At 29.5% G+C, this 20,390-nt stretch overlaps 1 protein-coding gene across 5 annotated transcripts; it reads left to right on the forward strand.

Annotated features, from left to right (window-relative positions):
• Nucleotides 1–1,097: 1,097 nt before the first annotated feature.
• LOC129940082 (uncharacterized) lies at nt 1,098–18,615 on the forward strand. Of its 5 annotated transcripts, none has more exons than XM_056048325.1 (5): nt 1,098–1,115; nt 15,410–15,640; nt 17,739–18,048; nt 18,116–18,184; nt 18,259–18,615. In XM_056048325.1, the coding sequence occupies exons 2-5, from the start codon at nt 15,502–15,504 to the stop codon at nt 18,611–18,613; spliced, it is 873 nt and encodes a 290-aa protein (XP_055904300.1). In that variant the 5' UTR covers nt 1,098–1,115; nt 15,410–15,501; the 3' UTR covers nt 18,614–18,615. The 5 variants fall into 5 exon arrangements, with proteins under 5 accessions (XP_055904300.1, XP_055904296.1, XP_055904297.1 ...); XM_056048321.1 differs by lacking the exon at nt 1,098–1,115 and adding an exon at nt 14,527–14,673 and having other exon boundaries at nt 14,755–15,640; XM_056048322.1 differs by lacking the exon at nt 1,098–1,115 and adding an exon at nt 14,528–15,165.
• Nucleotides 18,616–20,390: the final 1,775 nt, after the last annotated feature.

Consider the following 20,390-nt stretch of genomic DNA (forward strand, 5'->3'; position numbering starts at 1 on the left):
TTATTGTCGTAATAGAAAGGACGGAAATTTAATCCGAGTTTTATAAACTGGCTAACGCACAGGCTTACCTACTTTTTAACGCAGTATCCTACGACGACGTAGGATAAGGTATACGTTTCTTTATTTAAACTTAACAGAAAAAAATTCATTTATTGAACGAATTTCAGTTGAAATTTGAGATTAGACCTGTTGCCGCTTTTGTTTTCTTGAGTTTCGAATTCGGTTTTCGGTTTTATGTTAAACAGAGCAAAATTCCAGTACAGCACATGCATGATGTGTTGATAAAATGTTGAAGATGATGGTAGATTCTAGAATTTTTATCCGCATGATCTGCTAGGTTTTATTATTTTTCTTCTCATCTGCTGTTTAACGTTCAATCCTTCGTCTGTACCGTTTTTGATGTGGGTATAAAGAAGTAGGTACCTTGAAATTAAGCAGCAAAGACGTGGTATTTAGTGTCATGTGTGTGCGATACGATCTTATTTTTGCTATCCACATTTGAAAAGGTAGTTCGGTTATAACTATAGGTATACCTATACTGCTACATGTGGATCTTTGGGATTTGTTTAAAATAAAAGGAAATCGAAGAAAAGAAAAAGATTTTGGCTTTGTTCTTTGTTTTGCTGGACAAAAGAGAAGGTAAACTCTTTTCGTCTGTGCAGAATCTAATCGAACTTAAATATAATGGCCATGAAAAAATGGATACGACGCCGCCGTCGCGTCGAAACGCTTTTACCAAAATGATTTTATTTTTATACCTGCCAAACGACATATCTATGTAGTCCAAATAAGTCCTCTTTTCTTTCGTTAGCATTACAAAAATGTGAATTTTAAAACTATACCAATCTAAACCTTAACCTCAATTATAATATTAGATAGTTTATCAATTGAATTTTATTTAAAATGCGTTTTTCACATAGGACGGGTGGGTGACAATGTTTTGTTTTTGAATCAATATTGCACTTGTCCCGGCCTATGTGCGATACGTTAATTACATCTTTTTTTAATAAATTTTGTAAATTATTTTAACCCAAAAAAAATATACATAAAATATTAATGGTTTTACAATAATTTCGTTTATTCTTTTTATTTCAGATTTTAATCTTGTTAGCTCGGTGAGTTTTTTGATCTTAAATCGATAAAAACTTTGGAATTACAAAATATGTGTTTTTAATAAAAATTAAATTTTTAAAATCAATGTAATATTACTACTGAACATTAAAATCGTGTGACTATGTTTTTTTTTTAATTTTTACTTTTTAAACTAAGTTATACCTACTTATTCACATTTCTTTTTAGTTTATTACAAATACTAAAATATTAGATATTGAATTAAAAATAAAGTTGTATCAACAAATTTTTTAAAGTAATGGATACAACTATTTATAGTTTAATTTTTTGTTTCTTTACTTTATTTTAACATATGTAAATACAATGGAGCAAAATTTCAAACGATTAAGTGAATTGTTAAATCCATTTTTAGCAATTTACTTGGGTAAAAAAGTTATTTACCTTATTTTAAACGATTTTAGCATCATAGATGTTGGGAATTCCAATTAATAGGTTTGTTTAAGCCTAATTGCATTTTGAGACATGTTTAAATGCTCTTTTTGTTTAATAAAAGGCATAAAGTTTTTTTACTAGTTAACAAAGGTTTAACATTTTAATTTAATATGTATTTAGCTAATTGTTAAACTCTTAACAAAGAGTTCTATATATACAAATGCTGCATTTGACATTAATAACAAGAAAATGTGTTTTCAGCTGGATAAATAATTAGAAACTTACTGTAGTTAGCATATGATAAAAGCATTTTATTAAAATGAAACGTTAGTACTTGTTTAGGTTACCCTATTTTTTAATCACGGCTGGATAACGACTGGGAAGGCTGCCTAACAAGTCCTGACATCTATTGTTAGAAATGTCCATGCTTCCTATGTTTTTGAAAAGCTTCGGTGTATTTTTGGATTTTGTCTTATCTAAAAGCTTTCTTTTCATGCCCCATGAATTTGTTATTGGATTGAGGTATGGACTTTGGGCGGACAACTCCAAAGTTAATATTTATTTTCAAATTTTGCTTCGAATCGTTTACCTTATGAAAAATGTAAAAAATGCCAATTTTTGAAATGCATACGGCTTTTTAAATTCTTAGTATATTTTTATATTTTACTGTCTAAACTTCAAATGACGTTCAAAGTTTTTCTTAAACTCATGGTTTTTGAGAAGCGATACTAGCTCGCAAACCACTTTTGAAAAGATTCCTTAGGTAAGTACGTGCTGTTATCTTACGGCTAAATTGGGATGAAATTTCTTAACGTGACAAAAGGGTTGATCCTACTCTATGGGTCCATGATAAAATCTTCTCTTTCTCTCTTTACGTCTTACGTTTTTCAATGCTTCCAATCTCTAAGCTGTTATAACACATCTTTGAGCATTTTAAATGGCTTGCAATGGCTTCCTTGGAAGATTTGAAGATTTTTTTGAATATTACATCTGCAAAATGAGCTTATACTTTCCAGGTGTGCAGCTTTTGTTTTTATCCATTTTCTGAAGATACAAGTTTATAAAAAAGAAAAGATAAATTAAGACTTTTTCGAATGCAATCACTCAAAAATCGACAATTACTTTTAGATAAACTGTAAATATAATAATTGAATTAAAAAAGAGATTACCTAATAATAGTTATGAATGCTTAACTAATTACATATCCCATTAGAATTAAATTCCTCATGTGTCCAAAATTTAGAGAGAAAAACAGGAACGGCCAATTGCTTGACAATTTTCTAAATTTAAATAAAAAACTCGATACAATAATTCTTGGTTTATCTTTGAAATTTTTTTTTGCGTAAGTACCTATTTCAAACTCATGTCTTTACTTTCCAATAATTTTCTTAGAACTTAGTGTAAATTTTTTGGTGAGTTTTAGAGAATTTAAATCTGTTTTTTTTTTAAACAAAGTTCTAGGGAAAAATTAACTGGTTTCATAGCACCTGGTAGAATTTCTGACATTTTCTCAATAAATAATATTTAATGCAAAAATTGTTGAATTGAATAAATTGGTTTTTCTGATGTATGGCAATCGTTTGGATTTTTTAAGATTAAATATGACGAGTTGTATGGTGTTGTTGGGTTACGTAATGCCTCCTGTTAGAATGCCCGCATGGAACTTAAGGTTTCACAATTTGACATAAAGCCCAAGGACCTTCTGTCTTCTTTGTAAGTTCTATTGACTTAATGTCTGTGTGATTGACTTGGCTGGAAGCGGGTCGGGGTTAAGAAGTCACGTTAGCTAGGTAGTCTTGGATTAATTTTAATATTCGTGAACATAATGAGCTTTGAAGCTTTCTGCTGACATTATGTCCATAGCTTTTATATTCTCCTGTTCAGTCTTAAGGTATATGTATAACGTTCGGACAACGTGTGAAAAGTCTACAAAAAGTTTAAATGAAAATCATATTTTGTATCTGAAAGCTATTACGAACGGGAAATCTCCACGTCCATAAAGAATGTTGTAATAATATATTATCATTACACATTTACCCCAACATCAAGTCAAAGAAGTACAAATATTTTTAAACTAGATTATAATTTCTCAAATTTAATGGTCTAATAAATCGAAGTTCTGTCTTAAACGAAGACCTAAATCAGAGTTATAATGCTTGAGAACTTGATGGAGAAATGAATTACAACTCAATAAAGAAATTGGCCGAAAGTTTCTAATTATTTGTTCATATACAGGGTTATCCATTTTGCGGTTTGAAAAGTGAACGCAATTAACACACATATAAAATATAAAAAACTAGCGACTCTGTACGTGCTTCGCTACGTATAAGGCATAGGTAGTATTAAAAAAAAATGATTATTAAGTTCAATTAGTCAAACAAAAAAAAATTTAAATTGGTAGCTATTTTAAAGTCCCCCAAATGATATATTGTTTATATTATATACATATATCAGCAAAGAGTAAAAACTAAAAAATAAAAAAGAATTGGGTACTCTTACTATGGTTGGTCTATATGGGGTAGTCTTAAACAGTTGGATAAACAATATTTTTAGTTTTTCCATTTTTAGCATAAATAAATAAACAGTTGGGGGTGCCGACTCTGGAATAGGCAACATAAAGTTGGCCATGAGAAAAACATGATTTCTCCAAATTGACACCACAAACTTAAGTGTTTGCCCTTGAACATCGCAAATGATAAACGCACAGAATATTGTAATCTTTTGAATTCAAATGGCACATCAGTTGCAATCATAGGTCTACTTGGTATCGACCACACTTCTCCTTTCGATTTACGAGTTAAGATTGTAGCTTCAATCGATTTGTCAATAACTTTTTCACTGCCAATCTGGTGCCATTACACAGTTTTGGTGGATTAATTTTTCGCAATAATATAATCTAAGAACCAATTTTCAGATTCAAGCAATGTGGTGGTATACCAGCCGGTCTCATTGTCATTGTCTCATCTTGATTTATAACACTGTCAATTGATTTATATGTCGTGACTACACCTGGCAGTTTCGCTTGAATTTGAAAATTAATGTCATTGATATGAATGTTTTTCGGTGCTAAAATGGTGCGTTCTCTCAACCAATCATTATTTCTAATTCTGAAAAATATTCGGAAAAACGCTTTCAATCAACTCATCGATAGATTGCGCAATTATAAAAAAATTGTTCGGCAAAGTGAGCAGTTCGTTGGTACTGTCGATTGGTATTTTGCCATCATTAATTTCTAACAATTGTTTTGATAACTCATGGAAAGTTTAATTATGTAGTTGAATATTAATGTTCAGTGTCAATTTTCGTACATATCTCCAAAGAACTGATGCCTTCAAACAGGCGTTTATTTCATCAGAAGGAGTTGATGGAGAAATGACAGGCAATGTTTGACGAAATTCCCCTGACAGCAATATTAGAGCACCACCATAAAGCAGTTGATAACCGCGTAAATCTTGTATTGTTCGATTAAATGCTTCTATTGATTTTTTATTCGCCATTGTGCACTCATCCCATAAAATAATTGACGGTTATCGCAGAACTTTCACCATAGCAGAATTTCTCGAAATACTACAAGTTGAAGTTTCAATCACCCGTTAATTCAATGGCAATTTTAATGCAGAGAGTTTAATGCAATTCCCGAAGGTGCAAGTGCCAATGCAATTTTCTGTTCCGATCGAATAGTCGCTAAAATCAATGATACAACGAAAGTTTTGCCTGTACCACCAGGTGCATCCAAGAAATATAATCCACCTGTATTATCGGAAACGGCTTGCATGATTGTGTCATACTCATGTTTATGTTGAATATTCAATTTGGTTATATTCGACTATACAAATAAACGTAAATCCTTAGAATTGAATCAAAAAAATCATTTCTATCTAATTGTTTTTAATTCACTAAGTACAAACCTTCTCTGGACTTCCACGGATAATTCAAGACCAAAATTAGCCAAATCGGTAAATGCTTTGTTGAGTTATAACATTACAATGAAAAGTGACATTGATTTTTATATATATAGATTTTTTCATGATATTTCTTGATTTGATTTGTTGACATTGTGGAACAATATATCGTTTAAATGGCCACCACGCAAATGTAATGGCCTCTCCTCAATTACTTGAGGATTCTCAAAACACCAAATACGACAATTTTATTTATTAACATACCCAACGAGTGAGAAATGTGCTTCGCCACTGAAGAAAATTTGTTTGGGAAAATCTCCGTCTACCACCTGTTGTTCAAGCACCCATTCGACGTATCTAAGGCAGTCCTAATTCCTGAGAACTACTTGCGTAGTTGGACGATTATGTAAACCATAATCTCCTCTTAAAGCACGATATATGAATATTTGGCTCTGGCAAAATCACCATTTGTGTAGTAGGTTTCAACAATTTATATGCGTTGTGCGATAGTTAAGCGATCCATTTTTGTAAATGTCAAACTTTCAACTGAAAAAAAAATAGTTTAACAACTCAGTTTGACAGATGTCAAATTCCAGCCCTTTACTTTTGAAACCGCAAAATGGATAACACGTTATTATAGTTTAAGTTTGTAAATCAGTTAATTCTATGGCCGCAAACCTTGCAGAATAAACAAACAATTGTCGCATTACTCCTATTGCACTATTATTTAAAAATTTAAATCTTGTTACAATAACTCAGTATGCTGAACACATTGTATTAAAGCAAATAAAAACAAAACAAATTATTGTATTAATTGTATTTACTTCATTAAAAAATAAAAACACTCATCAAAAAATATAAACTTTTCTTTAAGCTTTCCTAAGCTCTAACTTCTTGATAGCTTGAGTATCCGTCTGTATATATGCATAATAAATATAGATATGTTTTTCTTGAAATGTTTCTACAAAAACAAATAGTCGTTGAAAAGCTTTTACTACATTTTATACAACAAATGACAAAAAGTAAAATTATGAAAAAAGAAAATTTATACAAAAAACTATTGGGTTCGAGTCTTATATAGCCTATAATTATTTTCTTATAATTTACGTGTGATAATGTTTTGGTGTTATAAATAATTATTTGTTAAAGTAAAATTGTGTGTATGCAATGAATTTGTAGCATTTATTACATGCAAATTTTTCATTAAATAAGAAATTAAATCTAACCTCAATTTTCTAAGAAAATACAAAATCTCGCATTTGAATTTCGTCATGCGTATTGCAATCTCTAAATTATTTAGACTTATTAGAATATATGGCTGTATAATTATATGATTATTCTATGTTATCTTAAGGAAATCTAAACTTATGTGTGAAGCAATTGAATATATCATAAAATTAAGCTTGTAAATGAAATAATATATTCTATATATGTATGTAGGTGTTTGAGAAATCGATTTTAATTTATTATTTTCATATAAATTAAAGCACGTGGATAACAATAAACATTTAAATTGGAGATAAAATATAAAAAGTTTAGAAAGTTAGATTTTTTTTATATTAAGACGTTTGCACACATTTTTAGAGATTTGATATTTGTATCTTAAATTTATAAACATTGAGATAAAAAAGTTTGTTAAATTAAAAATCATAATTTTGAATTTTCTTATAAAAGAAGAAGATATAAAATACACCATGTAGTTTTTCGTACGCAATTAGAAATGTTTAAGGCTATGAAATAATTTAGTCGGTAATGCATTTATATATAACGAACCCCACAACTTTGTCAAAAATTATACAAAATTTAAATGTTTCAATTTTCATGTGAAAGTATTGAGTTTATGTGCGAGTTTTTTTTTAAACCTTGAAACAAAATAATAAAAATTAAGACTTCAAGACCGATTTATTAAAATGTATATTTTGTAGTATGTATACCTCTACCTATACTTATACTTTATGCAGTGAATTGAATTGGACCAACCTCCCATTCAAAATATGTTTATTTTTGACCGCTCCTAAGTTTTCGTACTTTTGCCACCAGTTAAGTAAGCCAAGGTGTCACCAATAAATTGTAGCTACATATTGTCGTTGGAAAAGCAAAATGACAGAAGTCAAACAAATTTGTTTTACATTGTGCCAACAAAAAATAATTACAACTTTTTCAGAACAAATATTTGTTTTTAAAACCAATACTTTAAAACATACTCATTAGGAAATTCATTTGTATAATTTTTAATTTCATTTTATAAAAAAAAAGCTTTTAGTTGTCAAAAACAAAATTGTCTCTTTTCTTTGCTGGATATTTTTTCAATTAATAAGGGAGTCCAAAATGTTAAACATTTCTTTTCGTTTTGCTAATTAGTAAATTGCTAATACGCTTTTATTAAAAAACGAGAATCCAAACATGTCTAAAATTTTACAGTTCGTGAGAAGAAACAAAACAAATATGTACGTTTAAACCGACCTATTTATTTTAATTTCCAACTGTTAACGTTTAAAATTAGGTAAAAATGATGTCAAAAAAAATTTGACTTATGTCACTTTGCTTCTCTAGCAAAGATATGTACAAACAGACATATGTACATATGTATACGTAGTTGAACAAAATTATTTTTAGAAATTTCATAGTCTAAAAAGACGAAGAGAAATGCATAGACACACCATATAAAGACCGGAAACTAATCTATCATTCTGGTCAATTCTCACGCAATTCTTATTTCTAATATCAATTCACCACCCGCTAAAGTCAATTCACCCAAAAATAAAGTAGAGTGATGAGAAATCCCTTAGGGGAGGCACCTAGTGGCTACGGCGACAATAGCTACTGCATTTTTTGGGAAATGTACGATAACTCAGACGATAAAGAGTTTAATGACGGATTTGTATAGAACAGTTAAAAACAATCATTTTTTACTATGGGAGCGGGGTCTATTCTCCCCGTTTAGGCTTTAGGGGCAATTTATAAAACTATGTACATACGTTAAATGGAAAAAATAATGATAACATTACAACTAAGTTTTACACATTTTTTAAAGCCATCACTTTTGACAGCTTAAAAAAATATCTGTCAAAACAAATAAATACACCGCATGGAATTGTTGTTGGATTTCACATTTCAAAATGGATGTAATGTCAAAATTACAAATACAACAATGTAAACAAATGGGTGTTGTATGAAAGATTCCGGTCTTTATATGGTGTGTCTATGCAGAAATGATTTAATTCTGTTTTTTTTTGTTACCTTTTTCTGTATTTAAAATTAAATTTCAAAAAACATTACAAAAAAAACATGGCGCTTAAGAGGCAAGTTGTGTCGACAACGATTTAATTCACAGTTGACAGGTTAATTTGACAGGTTGTACCAACATATGTTCATTCATATAGACTACTTCTGTGGTAGAAATAAAATCTTAATTCAACTTCAACATAGTTAATTAGGTGTAGAACATATACAGTCATGGACAGAGAAATAGCACATCTAATTTAACAAACATTAAAGCGAAAATGTCCGTCATAGCAAATGTTTTTTGAATATTTTTTGTTGTGTTATGTTGGCAGCAATTGAAATAACAATTAAAAATTTAATTTAGCACGTTATCGACCACGCGTTTTTGCTGTTGCATTTGTATGTCTTTTACAGTTTAGTAAGGTATGAACAGGTTGTACCCGTGGCATGATGGTTCGTGCGTTGGACTGCCCTGCCTATGCCACCTAAAGTTTTTTCCGGGTACTGCCTCTTGCAAGGAATTGACAAATTTCCCAACAAAAGTGCTTTCTCAAATTTGCCGTTCGGATCCGGCTTAAAACTGTAGGTTTCTTCCATCCCTGAGAACAGTACTCGCACACAGGAATGGTTGAGAGTTCTCAGTCACTAGGCATTAGTTCTCAAACGGACTGTTGCGCCACCCAATTTATTTTTTAAGGTATGAACAGAGGATTAGCACAGTTATTTTGTATGTCATACATTTTTATTAGTTACAAAGAAAACTTGTTTGATTGTTTTACGAATATTAAAAAAAAAGAAGTTTAATCTTCGATCTTAGTGAACAAGGCAAGGTGAACTCAAATTTCGATATTGTTAAAATGTTCAAGAAAAATGGGGCTGACCCTGAGTTAAAAGTAAACAAATAAAATTCGAAAACCCTTAAACTTCTAAACGTGTTGATAGGACCATGTATCATGAGTAATATTGACTCATTTAAATCATACCGTATCATAATAACCGAAATCAACGACGAATTCAACTAAAACATTTCGAGTAGGCTTGTAAGAAGGCGACTCAATGATGCTCAAACATTTGGATGCATTAGCAGGAAAAAACCGTTTCTATCTAAGAGAAATTTCAAGGCTCGATTGGATTTCGAGAAAACCCACTATAGTTGTACACTTTTGAATAAGAGTTTTATGGACCGACCAAAATAAGATAAACCGCATCGGACATAACAGACAAAAGTTTGTACATTTAGTATGTACTTTGAAGACGGTCAAACACGCAGGAGTCAGCCTAGATAGGTTGGAGAGCGTTTAATTTGTTTGGTGTGGGTCCTTTCTTGGCCAGCGCAAAGTTCAGATCTTAACCCCATAGAAAATCTATGAAATGGTGTTTAGTTTAAAATCCGGCAGCAAAAATTCAAAGGAACTTTGGATTTTAATTTAAAAAGCGTGAAATTCCATTCCCTAGAGTAGGTGCCAAAAGTTGGTGGAAAGTCTACTTCGAGGATGTGAGGCAACGTTGAAAAAACAACAAAATACCAGTTTCGCATATTTAATTAATTTGGAAAGTATTTGTTTTTTCCAATTCGGATGAACAACTACAATTTGAAAGTCCAGAAAAAAATACGTCATCGCAAGTTTTTTGTTTATTTCTAATAACTACAAAAGGAAATTATTTTTATTGTATGCTTTAAAAGTTTTAAATTCGCCTTTTTTCACTCTAAATAAGATTATTTTTTTAATTATGAAATAAAGTATTTTTTCAAGTATATTTTATTATTAAATAGAATACTTCATCATTTTTAAAAAATAAAAAATAATGTGCTATATTTCTCTGTCCATAGCTTTATATGCATAAACCAAAGTACCTTTAAAAATTTGAATTCTACTTTAACACCTACCTATAAGTATAAGTAGGTAACTATTTCTTGGCTTGCGCAAATCACATTTTAATATTATAGGAACCATACCCTCTATTAGGTAACAAAGATTTGACTATAATTTTTAATATATTTTTATTTAAGCAATAGCATAAGTATAGGTATATCTACCTTACTAACTATCCAGCAAAATTTGAAGAATGTTTCATGATTTTGTTATCAAACTTTAATAAGATCTTTTAAAATTTTATTTTTATTTTGGTTTTAAAAAAATAATTTAAACTATATTAAAAATATACATTAAAGCACATATAGGAACCAATACAATGAATTCGTTATACCTTAAGTTTTCTACTTATCTTTTTTAATTTATATTTAAAATATATGTATGTTCATAGATACAACAAACACAAGCTTTATAAATACCTACGAGCTCATGTACAAAATAATAACAATAATATTATATTAACAAACTAACAAACCGAAATCGTTATAATAAAATATTTCACTTAATCTAATTCAATAATAAAATATAGATACATTTCTACTTTTTACTTTGTATAGTTATGCATATACATATGTATGTATGTATACTGTTGAGAAAACAAACAATAAATAACAACAAAAATTACTACAAAATTTATCAGCACCACAGTCAACGGTCTGGTAGCAATTTAAAAGCATACAAACAAAAATAACAAGAGTACCTCCCTATACCCACCTTATGTACATACATACATACATTATTATGTAAGTAGATTTGTTTTATATTTTCTTGTATAGTCTTGTAGGTAGGTACGTTATACGTTTTATTTTTCATTTAATTATTTTTTTTAAGTTTTTGTAGGTATTTCCTTATGTCTTTAATACATACATAAATGAGCATATGCCTAGCAAAATTTTAATTTAATCATATATAAAATTTAAATTTTTTCACTTTGTCAGCTTTACCAACAAAGTAAAACTTAAATAAAACATTTTTAATGCGAACAAATAAATAAAGAAACAGAAGAAAATGTTAAGAGGTATAGGTTATGTTTATTTGCTTTATGTATAAATTTATAGATATATTATTTTAATTATATGTATGTATGTATGTATTAATAAAACATACAAATTTTGTGTTTTATTTTTTACTGCATTTCCATGTACCTACTTGGAAAATAAAATATGAAATACGTTTTAAGAAAATACATTTATTTATTTATATATGTATGTACATATTTTTCTATACAAATATTTAACGACTTAAATTTATCTGCATTTTTCTTATTTAATTTTTATGTATAACATTTCTTTATTCTCTCACTCTGAGCTTCTTTCTTTTATAATAAAAATACTTAAGAGTTGTTTTGAGTGAGCACTCAACTAATACTATCACAAATTGAATGTAAATTCACCTACATATATTTGATTCTATAATAGTAGTGGTAGAAAACGTGATTTAATATTAAACTGCAGAGTTCGAATCAGGGATGGCAATGAATTTTAGACAATATTATATTATATATTTTAATGGGTTTTTTCATGGGTAAATTAATACAATTTATTCTTGATCCAGGTCTTGACGGAACACAAATTTCACCTGTTTTTGCATTACATTGGGTAAAATAAATTGATTTATTTTTGGTTTAAGATAAAATCTGAAGGTTTGGATTTTTTGACAGATTTACACCTCTTTGCAACAATACTAATACAATTTAAAAAAAATATTTATCTGGGAATTTGACATCTCCACCGCATTCGTAAACACTTGCATGAAGTTGCACGGCAGTGGGTCGAAATGCAGTGTTTTAAAATATTTTATTGTCAAAATTCTGTATGATATTGTTTCGTCATAAAACTGTATAGTTTATGTTCTGTATTTCAAAATACTGTACATTTGAAATACTGTATCTCAAAATGCTGTATTGTCAAAATACTGTATCTCATAATATAGGAATTGTTGTTGCAATTGTTATGCAATTTTTGATTATGATAAGAACAATTCATGTTAAAATGTGAGAGAGATTCAAAAAATTAAGAAGAAGAAAATAAAAAAAAGAAAATAAGAAAAAGATACAATTTTTTTGTATTAATTCAAAGTCCTGGAATTATTATAGGTACATGTGTTATAGGTAGGGAAAGTATTTTAGAACAGTATGCTAATGAAAAATTATTATCATGTTTTCTTCAAAAAAAAGTATTCTGTTTTCGAAATACTGTATTTCTAAATTCTGTTAATAGGCAGTCTTATTTGCAGCATTTCAAATACAGAATTTTGTGATATAGTATTTTAATTTGAAAAACGGTATTTTGATCCATACAATATATTGACCCCTACACAGTTACACTCAATGACAAAAAAGAAAAAAATATCAATTCCAAATTTCAACTTTTGAAGGAAATCTGCATTTACCCATTTTAGCTCCGAAAAATTAATACAAAAATAAAATACTTAAAAATAAAAACTAAAAATTTTAAGTCCGTTTTTAACATGACAACTGATTTTTGAAAAAAAAAAAAAAAAAAAAACAAACAAACCGTACACAATTAAGCTAGTTTTGAATGGACTTTAGATTTCACTAGATATACAGCCACGTTTCTTAAACCGAGTAAAAAATCTAAAGAAATCTTAATCTAAATTGAAAATCGAATGAAATTGTTTTTAAGGTTATACGATTCGGTCGTTTTCATAATTTCGAATGCTTTCTCGAAATCACATCGATTAGGAAAGACTCTGGTATCAAAGTATGGTTTCTGAATGTGACTTGAAAGTTTTTAAAAGAATGTTGTTTTTAGTATAGAAAAGACATTTGGGGTGTTGAAAAATCCTTTTAAATGCTTTGTCTCTTTCCTCAAATATAAATTAGAAGCTGCAATTCCTCACGAATCAAGTGGATTCTAAAAAAATCTTAAGGTTTATTTCCTTTAAGTGAACATATTACAGTTTTAAACAATTTTCTTTTATCAAATTCGATTCGATCGAACGATTGGTAACTCTATTCAGAAACGATATATTTTGTCAGAAAATGACTTTCAAATTTTTGTGTTGACAGCTTTTTGGGTATCAATTTGACTATAACCTTAAATAGATCAAATTCGATTATTTTGATTGTCATTTATCAACAATCAACTCATCCGATTCCAAACCTGTTCAAATTTTAAGTTTAAAAAATAATGGAGTCAATATCGATAAAAGTGAATTTCAGAACTCCAACCTATATTTTAAATTTGGACAAGACATTCTGTGTTTTCAGTATTTTCAAATTTAATTTAATTTAATTTTCAAAAATAATAGCACGCTCATAGTCCAATTTTGTATCATCTTCTCTCTATTTATCGATTTGTTTGAAACATAATTTTATTTTATTTTAAATTTTCATAATTAACGTCTTGTATTTTTCCATTTAACATATCTTCATTTTATGTTCTTCTTAAAAAAAATATAAATGTAAGTGTAAATATAAAACAGTAAGACTTAATTTTCAAATAATAAACTATTTCAAACCTTTAAAAATGTTTACTCTAACAAAAAAAATAATATTTAAACAAAAAACTATTATGAAAATAACAGAATTACAAAAGCACTCTTTAATGTAGCAAAATAACATCCCTGATTCTCATACCATGCCAAAGGAAATTATCATAAACTCTTTTTCTGCTGCTTCGGTATCTTGTATTGATGTATTTAAAACCGCCTCTGGTTCTGCTGATGGCATACAGTAAACCAATAGTTCCAAACTATTGTTGTTGTACTTTGCTTAAAATGCCTCAATGCTTGACATAAAATAAAACTCGTTTAAAAACGTTCGCGCGCTGAAACAGAGATAACACAAAACGACAAACTAAAACCAACCACCGATCCGAAGAAAGAACGAATCCGCTCCATACAAAATACACACACACAACACACATATATATATATGTATATTATTATAGAGTGTTTTTGTAAAGTGAAGATGTGTTAGTGGATTTTCTTATATTGTTTCATTAGTTTTATATTTAAGCGCGATATGCACACAAAATAAAAATATGAAGTAGAATTTAGAGTTTAGTTTTAAAAATATTGCTCATGTGAATGGATCGCCGTCGCTGGTGTTGTACGCGTTATTACAATATTCGTCGTCGTCGACTTTGTAGCTTCGTCATCATTTTTGTACTTTTATTGTGGCTTTGTTGTTTGATTTTCTTTTGGTATTATCGCAATTTATTTTTAATTTCAAACTAAAAAACAAAAATAATTAAAAACAATTTTAATTTTGTGTGTGCGTATAGTATATACAGACAGCCGAGGGGAATAATGAATAAATACCACCACCACCACCGCCATAACCAAAAACAACAACATATACTTTGATATTTATTTAATTTTAAGTTTATTTTTTAATTAACGAGGTACAGTTTTAAATTTAAAATTTATGTTTATCATGTTGTGTAAAGTTGTTCGCCGCTAGCACTGTCATGCCGGGAAGCTTTATTTGGAAAGTTTAATTTAGTTGTTGTATTTCGTTTTCGTTCATCTGCCTACCTAGTGCGTTGTGTATTAATCTTACACATCAATAAGATAAAGTTAAATAATAAAGATAATTTATATACATATGTACATACATTTAGTTCTTCTGTTTGCGTTTAATTAAATCATGTATACAATTATTTAAACATTTCTGCGGTCTTATTAGTTTTTCGGTAGGTCCATTGTATTTTCGTGGTATTTCTTTTATCGTTGGAATCTTATTTTGTTTTCTTTGTGTAACTTTATTGATATTTCAATATATTAAATTGAACAACAAATTTGACTATAAATTCGAGAAAATAATACTTTTATTTCTTATTCTCTTTCCCTATTTTCTCTTTAAACAAACACAAATTAATTAATTAATTTAATAAAAATCGTATGTATCATTTAATGAATTAAATTAAATGAAATCAGTTAAAGTGGCACATTATAAAGAAAAATCGTTTGAACACTCGTGGAGTAGTGGTGGTGTATCGCGTCGCGGTAGACCGCGTGGTTCATACAATATGAGCGAATTCGATGTTAATCTGATCCGAGAGTTCGAAAGCCGGCCGGGGTTTTATGATAGGAATTCACATCATTTCAAAGATAAAATATATAATGCACAAGCATGGCAAGATATATCCAGTATATTGGGATACGATGGTAAGATACAAATGAATATGTAATAATATGTTGTTATGTACATGGCTATGCACATATTTTATGTATGTACGTGTGTAGGTAGGTATGTGCATGTGCAATTATTGTACCTACTTAAGATTATTTATTAAACAAAAGCAATTATTGTATTAAATGTCAATAATATTGCAACATGTACATATTGTTTTTAAATTAAAGAATATGTTTTTTTGGTGTAATTTGTGGGTTTTTAAAATTTTTATTTGTGCTTTACAAAACAGTCCTTAGAAATAAGTTGTGAGGTACTTTCCTTGCTCAACAGGATACGTCGCTGTTGCATATTATGTATATGTAAACACATTGCTACAAGGGATTTTTAATACGAAGAAATGTATATTGCTTGGGTATACAGTATTGATCCTATTTTTAAAGACAGGTCAGATTTTAAATTAAATAATTAAATAAAATACTTTTGTTTTCATAATATTTAATTTTTATTATAAAGTTGGAACTTTGACATTATGTGTGGAATACTACATTTAAATGACCACAACGCGAATTGCTGCAAGCATCGATTCTTTTGACGTAATTTTCGACCACATTTCGACACATATTGGGCGGATTTGAGCCATAACTTAAAGAACCATTACTTAAAGAATGTTGATTTTAAAGTGCTCAAGAGTTAAAGGTTTATCTGGTTAACACGGTTTTCACCCAAAAAAAATCCAGCGGTGTCAAATCGCATGAACTTGTGGGCCAGTTCATATAGCCACGACGAGAAATGTCTCTGGCAATAAAGCAATATTCGCTCAAGTTGTGTGGCGTCTTATTGAAACCACATATTCTCAAAGTAGTATTCTTCAGTAGTAGGCAAAATAAGTCGGTTATCATTATGATCATAAAGCTCCGAATTGACAGTGACAGTCGTTCCATCGTCTTTTTCGAAGAAGTAAGGTCTAATCACACAACAAACTTAGTTTGACAGATGCCAAATTTCAGCGCTTTACTTTTGAAATGGCAAAATGGATAACCCATCACAATAAAAAAAATTCAATATTGATCTCTTAACTGTTTTTTTGTGTAATCATATTTATAAAGACATCAATTTAGTTGCCTTCAAATACTGTCGAAGTGAGTACTTACTACTTTTAATTGTTCTTATATTTCAACTTAATGTGTTGTTAGTATTTAGCGCGCGGCTTCGTTTTCCAAAACAGCTTGACACCTGCGAGGCATAGGCTCGACAAGTCTCCGACAGAGCTCTAGCTGTATCGTTTCAATGTTTCCTTGATTTTTTTCCATAAACTGTCTTCGTTTCTGAAGTTTTCTTTTCCCTACACGATCTTTTAAATTCTTCCAAAAATTCTCACACATCCTGTGACTGGGCCACCTGGCCAGGACATAACATCGATTTATTGGTGTGGGAAAAGTTTTTTGAAAGTTTCGCCGTATGGTTTGGATCATTATCCTGTTAGAATATCCACCTAAGATGCATATTTTCCTCAGCATGACCACTACTGTATATGAAGGTATTTTGTTACTTCGAATATTCTTAAGAAAATATTCATAAAAACACCTGCATAACATATATGTGTACATTATACATACCTATTATGTTTTTTTTTTTTTTTTTTAAATTTACCAAACCCATTTTTTACAAAATAATTTTTCATAGAATTAATTTAAAACAAAAAAAAATCGAGGTTTGTCCTGGAAAACCTTCCCTTTGATATCTTCCCACAGCTTATTTTTGGGACTTAGCAATCGAGAGAGTGAAAATTCCATTCTAAAAGATAAATGTTCTTATCTTGAAATCATTGCTTTGCTACTATTTCAGTGCTGAAGCTGAAGGTACATATGTACATGCCAACCCTTACAAATAATCTTTCAAATCCAAAAACAATTTTTGTAATCGGACTTACATAAATAAAGCAATTTCAAAAACCACTGTAAAATGTAACAAAAAAAAAAGAATATAATCGTGTCATTAAAAGATTTAAAGAAATAGTAAATAGTTTTCAAAAATGAAAAACCACTGCACCAAAAGAACATTAGGAAAAATCAAATTTTTATAAACTTATCATACAGCAAATTTATTCTGCTTGCTTAAAACCATTTTCAGTTGCCCTACTCAAAGATCGCATGCTTCAATTGAGAAATCGTTATAATTTGGAAAAGCGTCGATTAGAAAATCTTAGTGAAGAGTATCCTGATAAAATAATTCAATCACAATGGCCATTATATGAACATCTTCATTTCTTATCCGATCACATAAGGCCACGTCGTTCCTATAAAAGAATGATCACGCGGCCTTCAGGAGAATTCCATAATTCGATAAGCAATCAATCCTCAAGTTCTGGAACAAATAATACCAACAACACAAATGGAATAACCACTGTCAAGTTGGAGAATGAATACGAAGATGATGACTCGTAATATTTTATATTTCCTTATTAAAAGTTCTTTCAAATTTATAATGTTATTTCTAAATGTTTTCAGAGAAGAAAACAGTATTCCAGATGATGGTGAAGTGGACATGAATTGCGATGCAAGCAACTCTGTGTGTAAGTAAGTATATCCAGCAAAGATATTATTCGCATAACCTTAATCTAATAGCTATTGGTTTTTTGTCTAATTTGTAGTGATGATGCTCCGCCTGTTGCACCAGCACCTCTAACATTGAAGCCTATAGCTGTGAAAAATATTGAGTCAATGAGAACCATTGTCCCAAAGGAGAACATTCGAAAGATTCCCCCTTCAGAACCTCCAATTATACGTGAGAAACGTTTGTGTGTCGAGTCGACGACACGAGTTCAAAAATTCGATGCCTTTGGTAAATTTGTTACCTCATCGCTGATTGAATTGCCACCTGATAAGGCACTGAAACTGGTAGAAAAATTTACTTCCGATATAGTTAAAGTACTCATTGAGAAAAATCATTCCATGAACGGTGATAGAAAGGAACCAGTTAATATTTCAGATGATGATTGCCACTAAAACAAACAAAAATCCAAATCTCATCGTATCGCATGCTCTAATTTGTACTAATTTAAGGACTTTATTAGTTTTAACATTCAAACTGATTATTATCATTTAAAGTTACCATAGACTTAAAAGAAACGTACATATATTTAAAGACATTATCTATAAACAATCATAACTCTTATTAAAGTTAGTTGAAAACACATTTAAAATGTTCTTAATCGGAACTATAAAAATATGTATCTTTAAGAAACAATACTATTTTGTGTGTACATAAATAAAAATGATTTATTTTTTTAAATAACTGAAGTTGATCTAAATTGAAATTTTATTTATATTGAGAGCCTTAAAACGAGTCTTGGAATGATTAAAAGTTTGATATTGAGCCAAATGAGATGTTGGGCTGATATTTTTTCCAAGAAATGTTAGAGTCTTTAATGTAACAATATAGATTTTAAGCATTTGAAACAGGAATTTTAAATATATTTTTGGCGAAAACTTCTTATCGATGGGACTGCAATGCAATGGAAGAAATCTTCAAAACTACTCGTCGTAATGTTAACCGTATTTGATTTTATTAAAGAACGGTTGTATAGCTATCGTGTGTTGTCGTCGCACTATTAAAGTGTTTGATTTATATTTTGTAAGCTGATTGAAAATAATGTTTTAATTCGCATGTATTCATTCTTGTATTTCATAATAGGTTTATGTTATAGCTATCGTTTTATTGAGTTGTTTAATTGCCAAGCTAGCAAAGATTTTAATTATAAATCTGTAGAGTTAATTGTTCAAAAAACATTTATTTAATAGTAATAAATAGAAACTGGTAATGTAGTAGAGAACTCAAAGGTAAGTTTTTTCTTTGAAAATTATTTTTAAATAATTTATCCCTGCAATAAATCGATTTTAAAATACACTTATAAAACACCATATGTTAAAAAAAATTAAATTAAATCGGGTGGCGCAACAGTCCGTTGTGAACCACGGCCTAGTGACTTATTTGTCAATTCCTCGCAAGAGGCAGTACCCGCGAAAATTAATTTGTTTTTCTTTTAAATTAAGTTGGCACAGGCAGGGATTGAACCAAAGACCCCTTGCATGACAGTCCAACGCACGCACTAACCATCGTGCCACGGGTACTACAAAAAACACCATATGTGCAAGATTATAAATATCGTATTGCTCGAAAAACCTTAGGATGGTAAAATGATGGTGATGACTGATGACTCTTCATGAAGAAATTTTCAATCAAATATTTTTGTTCACGATTAATCACAAATTTACATACAATTTGTATTCTATTGATGCACTTTAGAAATACCACAGGCTTTTCTCTATTTACATAATATGTATATAATATTGTAGAATATGATATTTTGGGGATAAAACCATCTGTGTTAACCAAATCATAAAATCATACATTTTGGCACATTCATTTGGCCGGTACGGCTTACACAAAGAAGATAGTTAAATTGATATTGTTGTCGACTCAAAATTGACCGACAATTGCGAATACCTCAACAGTGATAACCATTTATGATAAAGTGATAATATTTAGTTAGAACAGACGTTGAGCGTACAATTATAATAAACAGCATATACATAGCTAGCAAAAGATGCATGCGTGCATAAACAGCAATTATAGGCTTTTGTAAAAAGACATCTCAATCGAGGTATGTTTTGTGTTATTCAATTTTCTTATCGTGAGAGAAAAAATAGGTTGGTTGTGAACCAAACTGATAAATTACTCTACCAATATTTCAAAAAGTAGAAATAATATTTTTTAAGAGGT

This window comes from Eupeodes corollae, chromosome 1 (assembly GCF_945859685.1).
Source record: "Eupeodes corollae chromosome 1, idEupCoro1.1, whole genome shotgun sequence".
NCBI classification, from domain to species: Eukaryota; Metazoa; Arthropoda; class Insecta; order Diptera; family Syrphidae; genus Eupeodes; species Eupeodes corollae.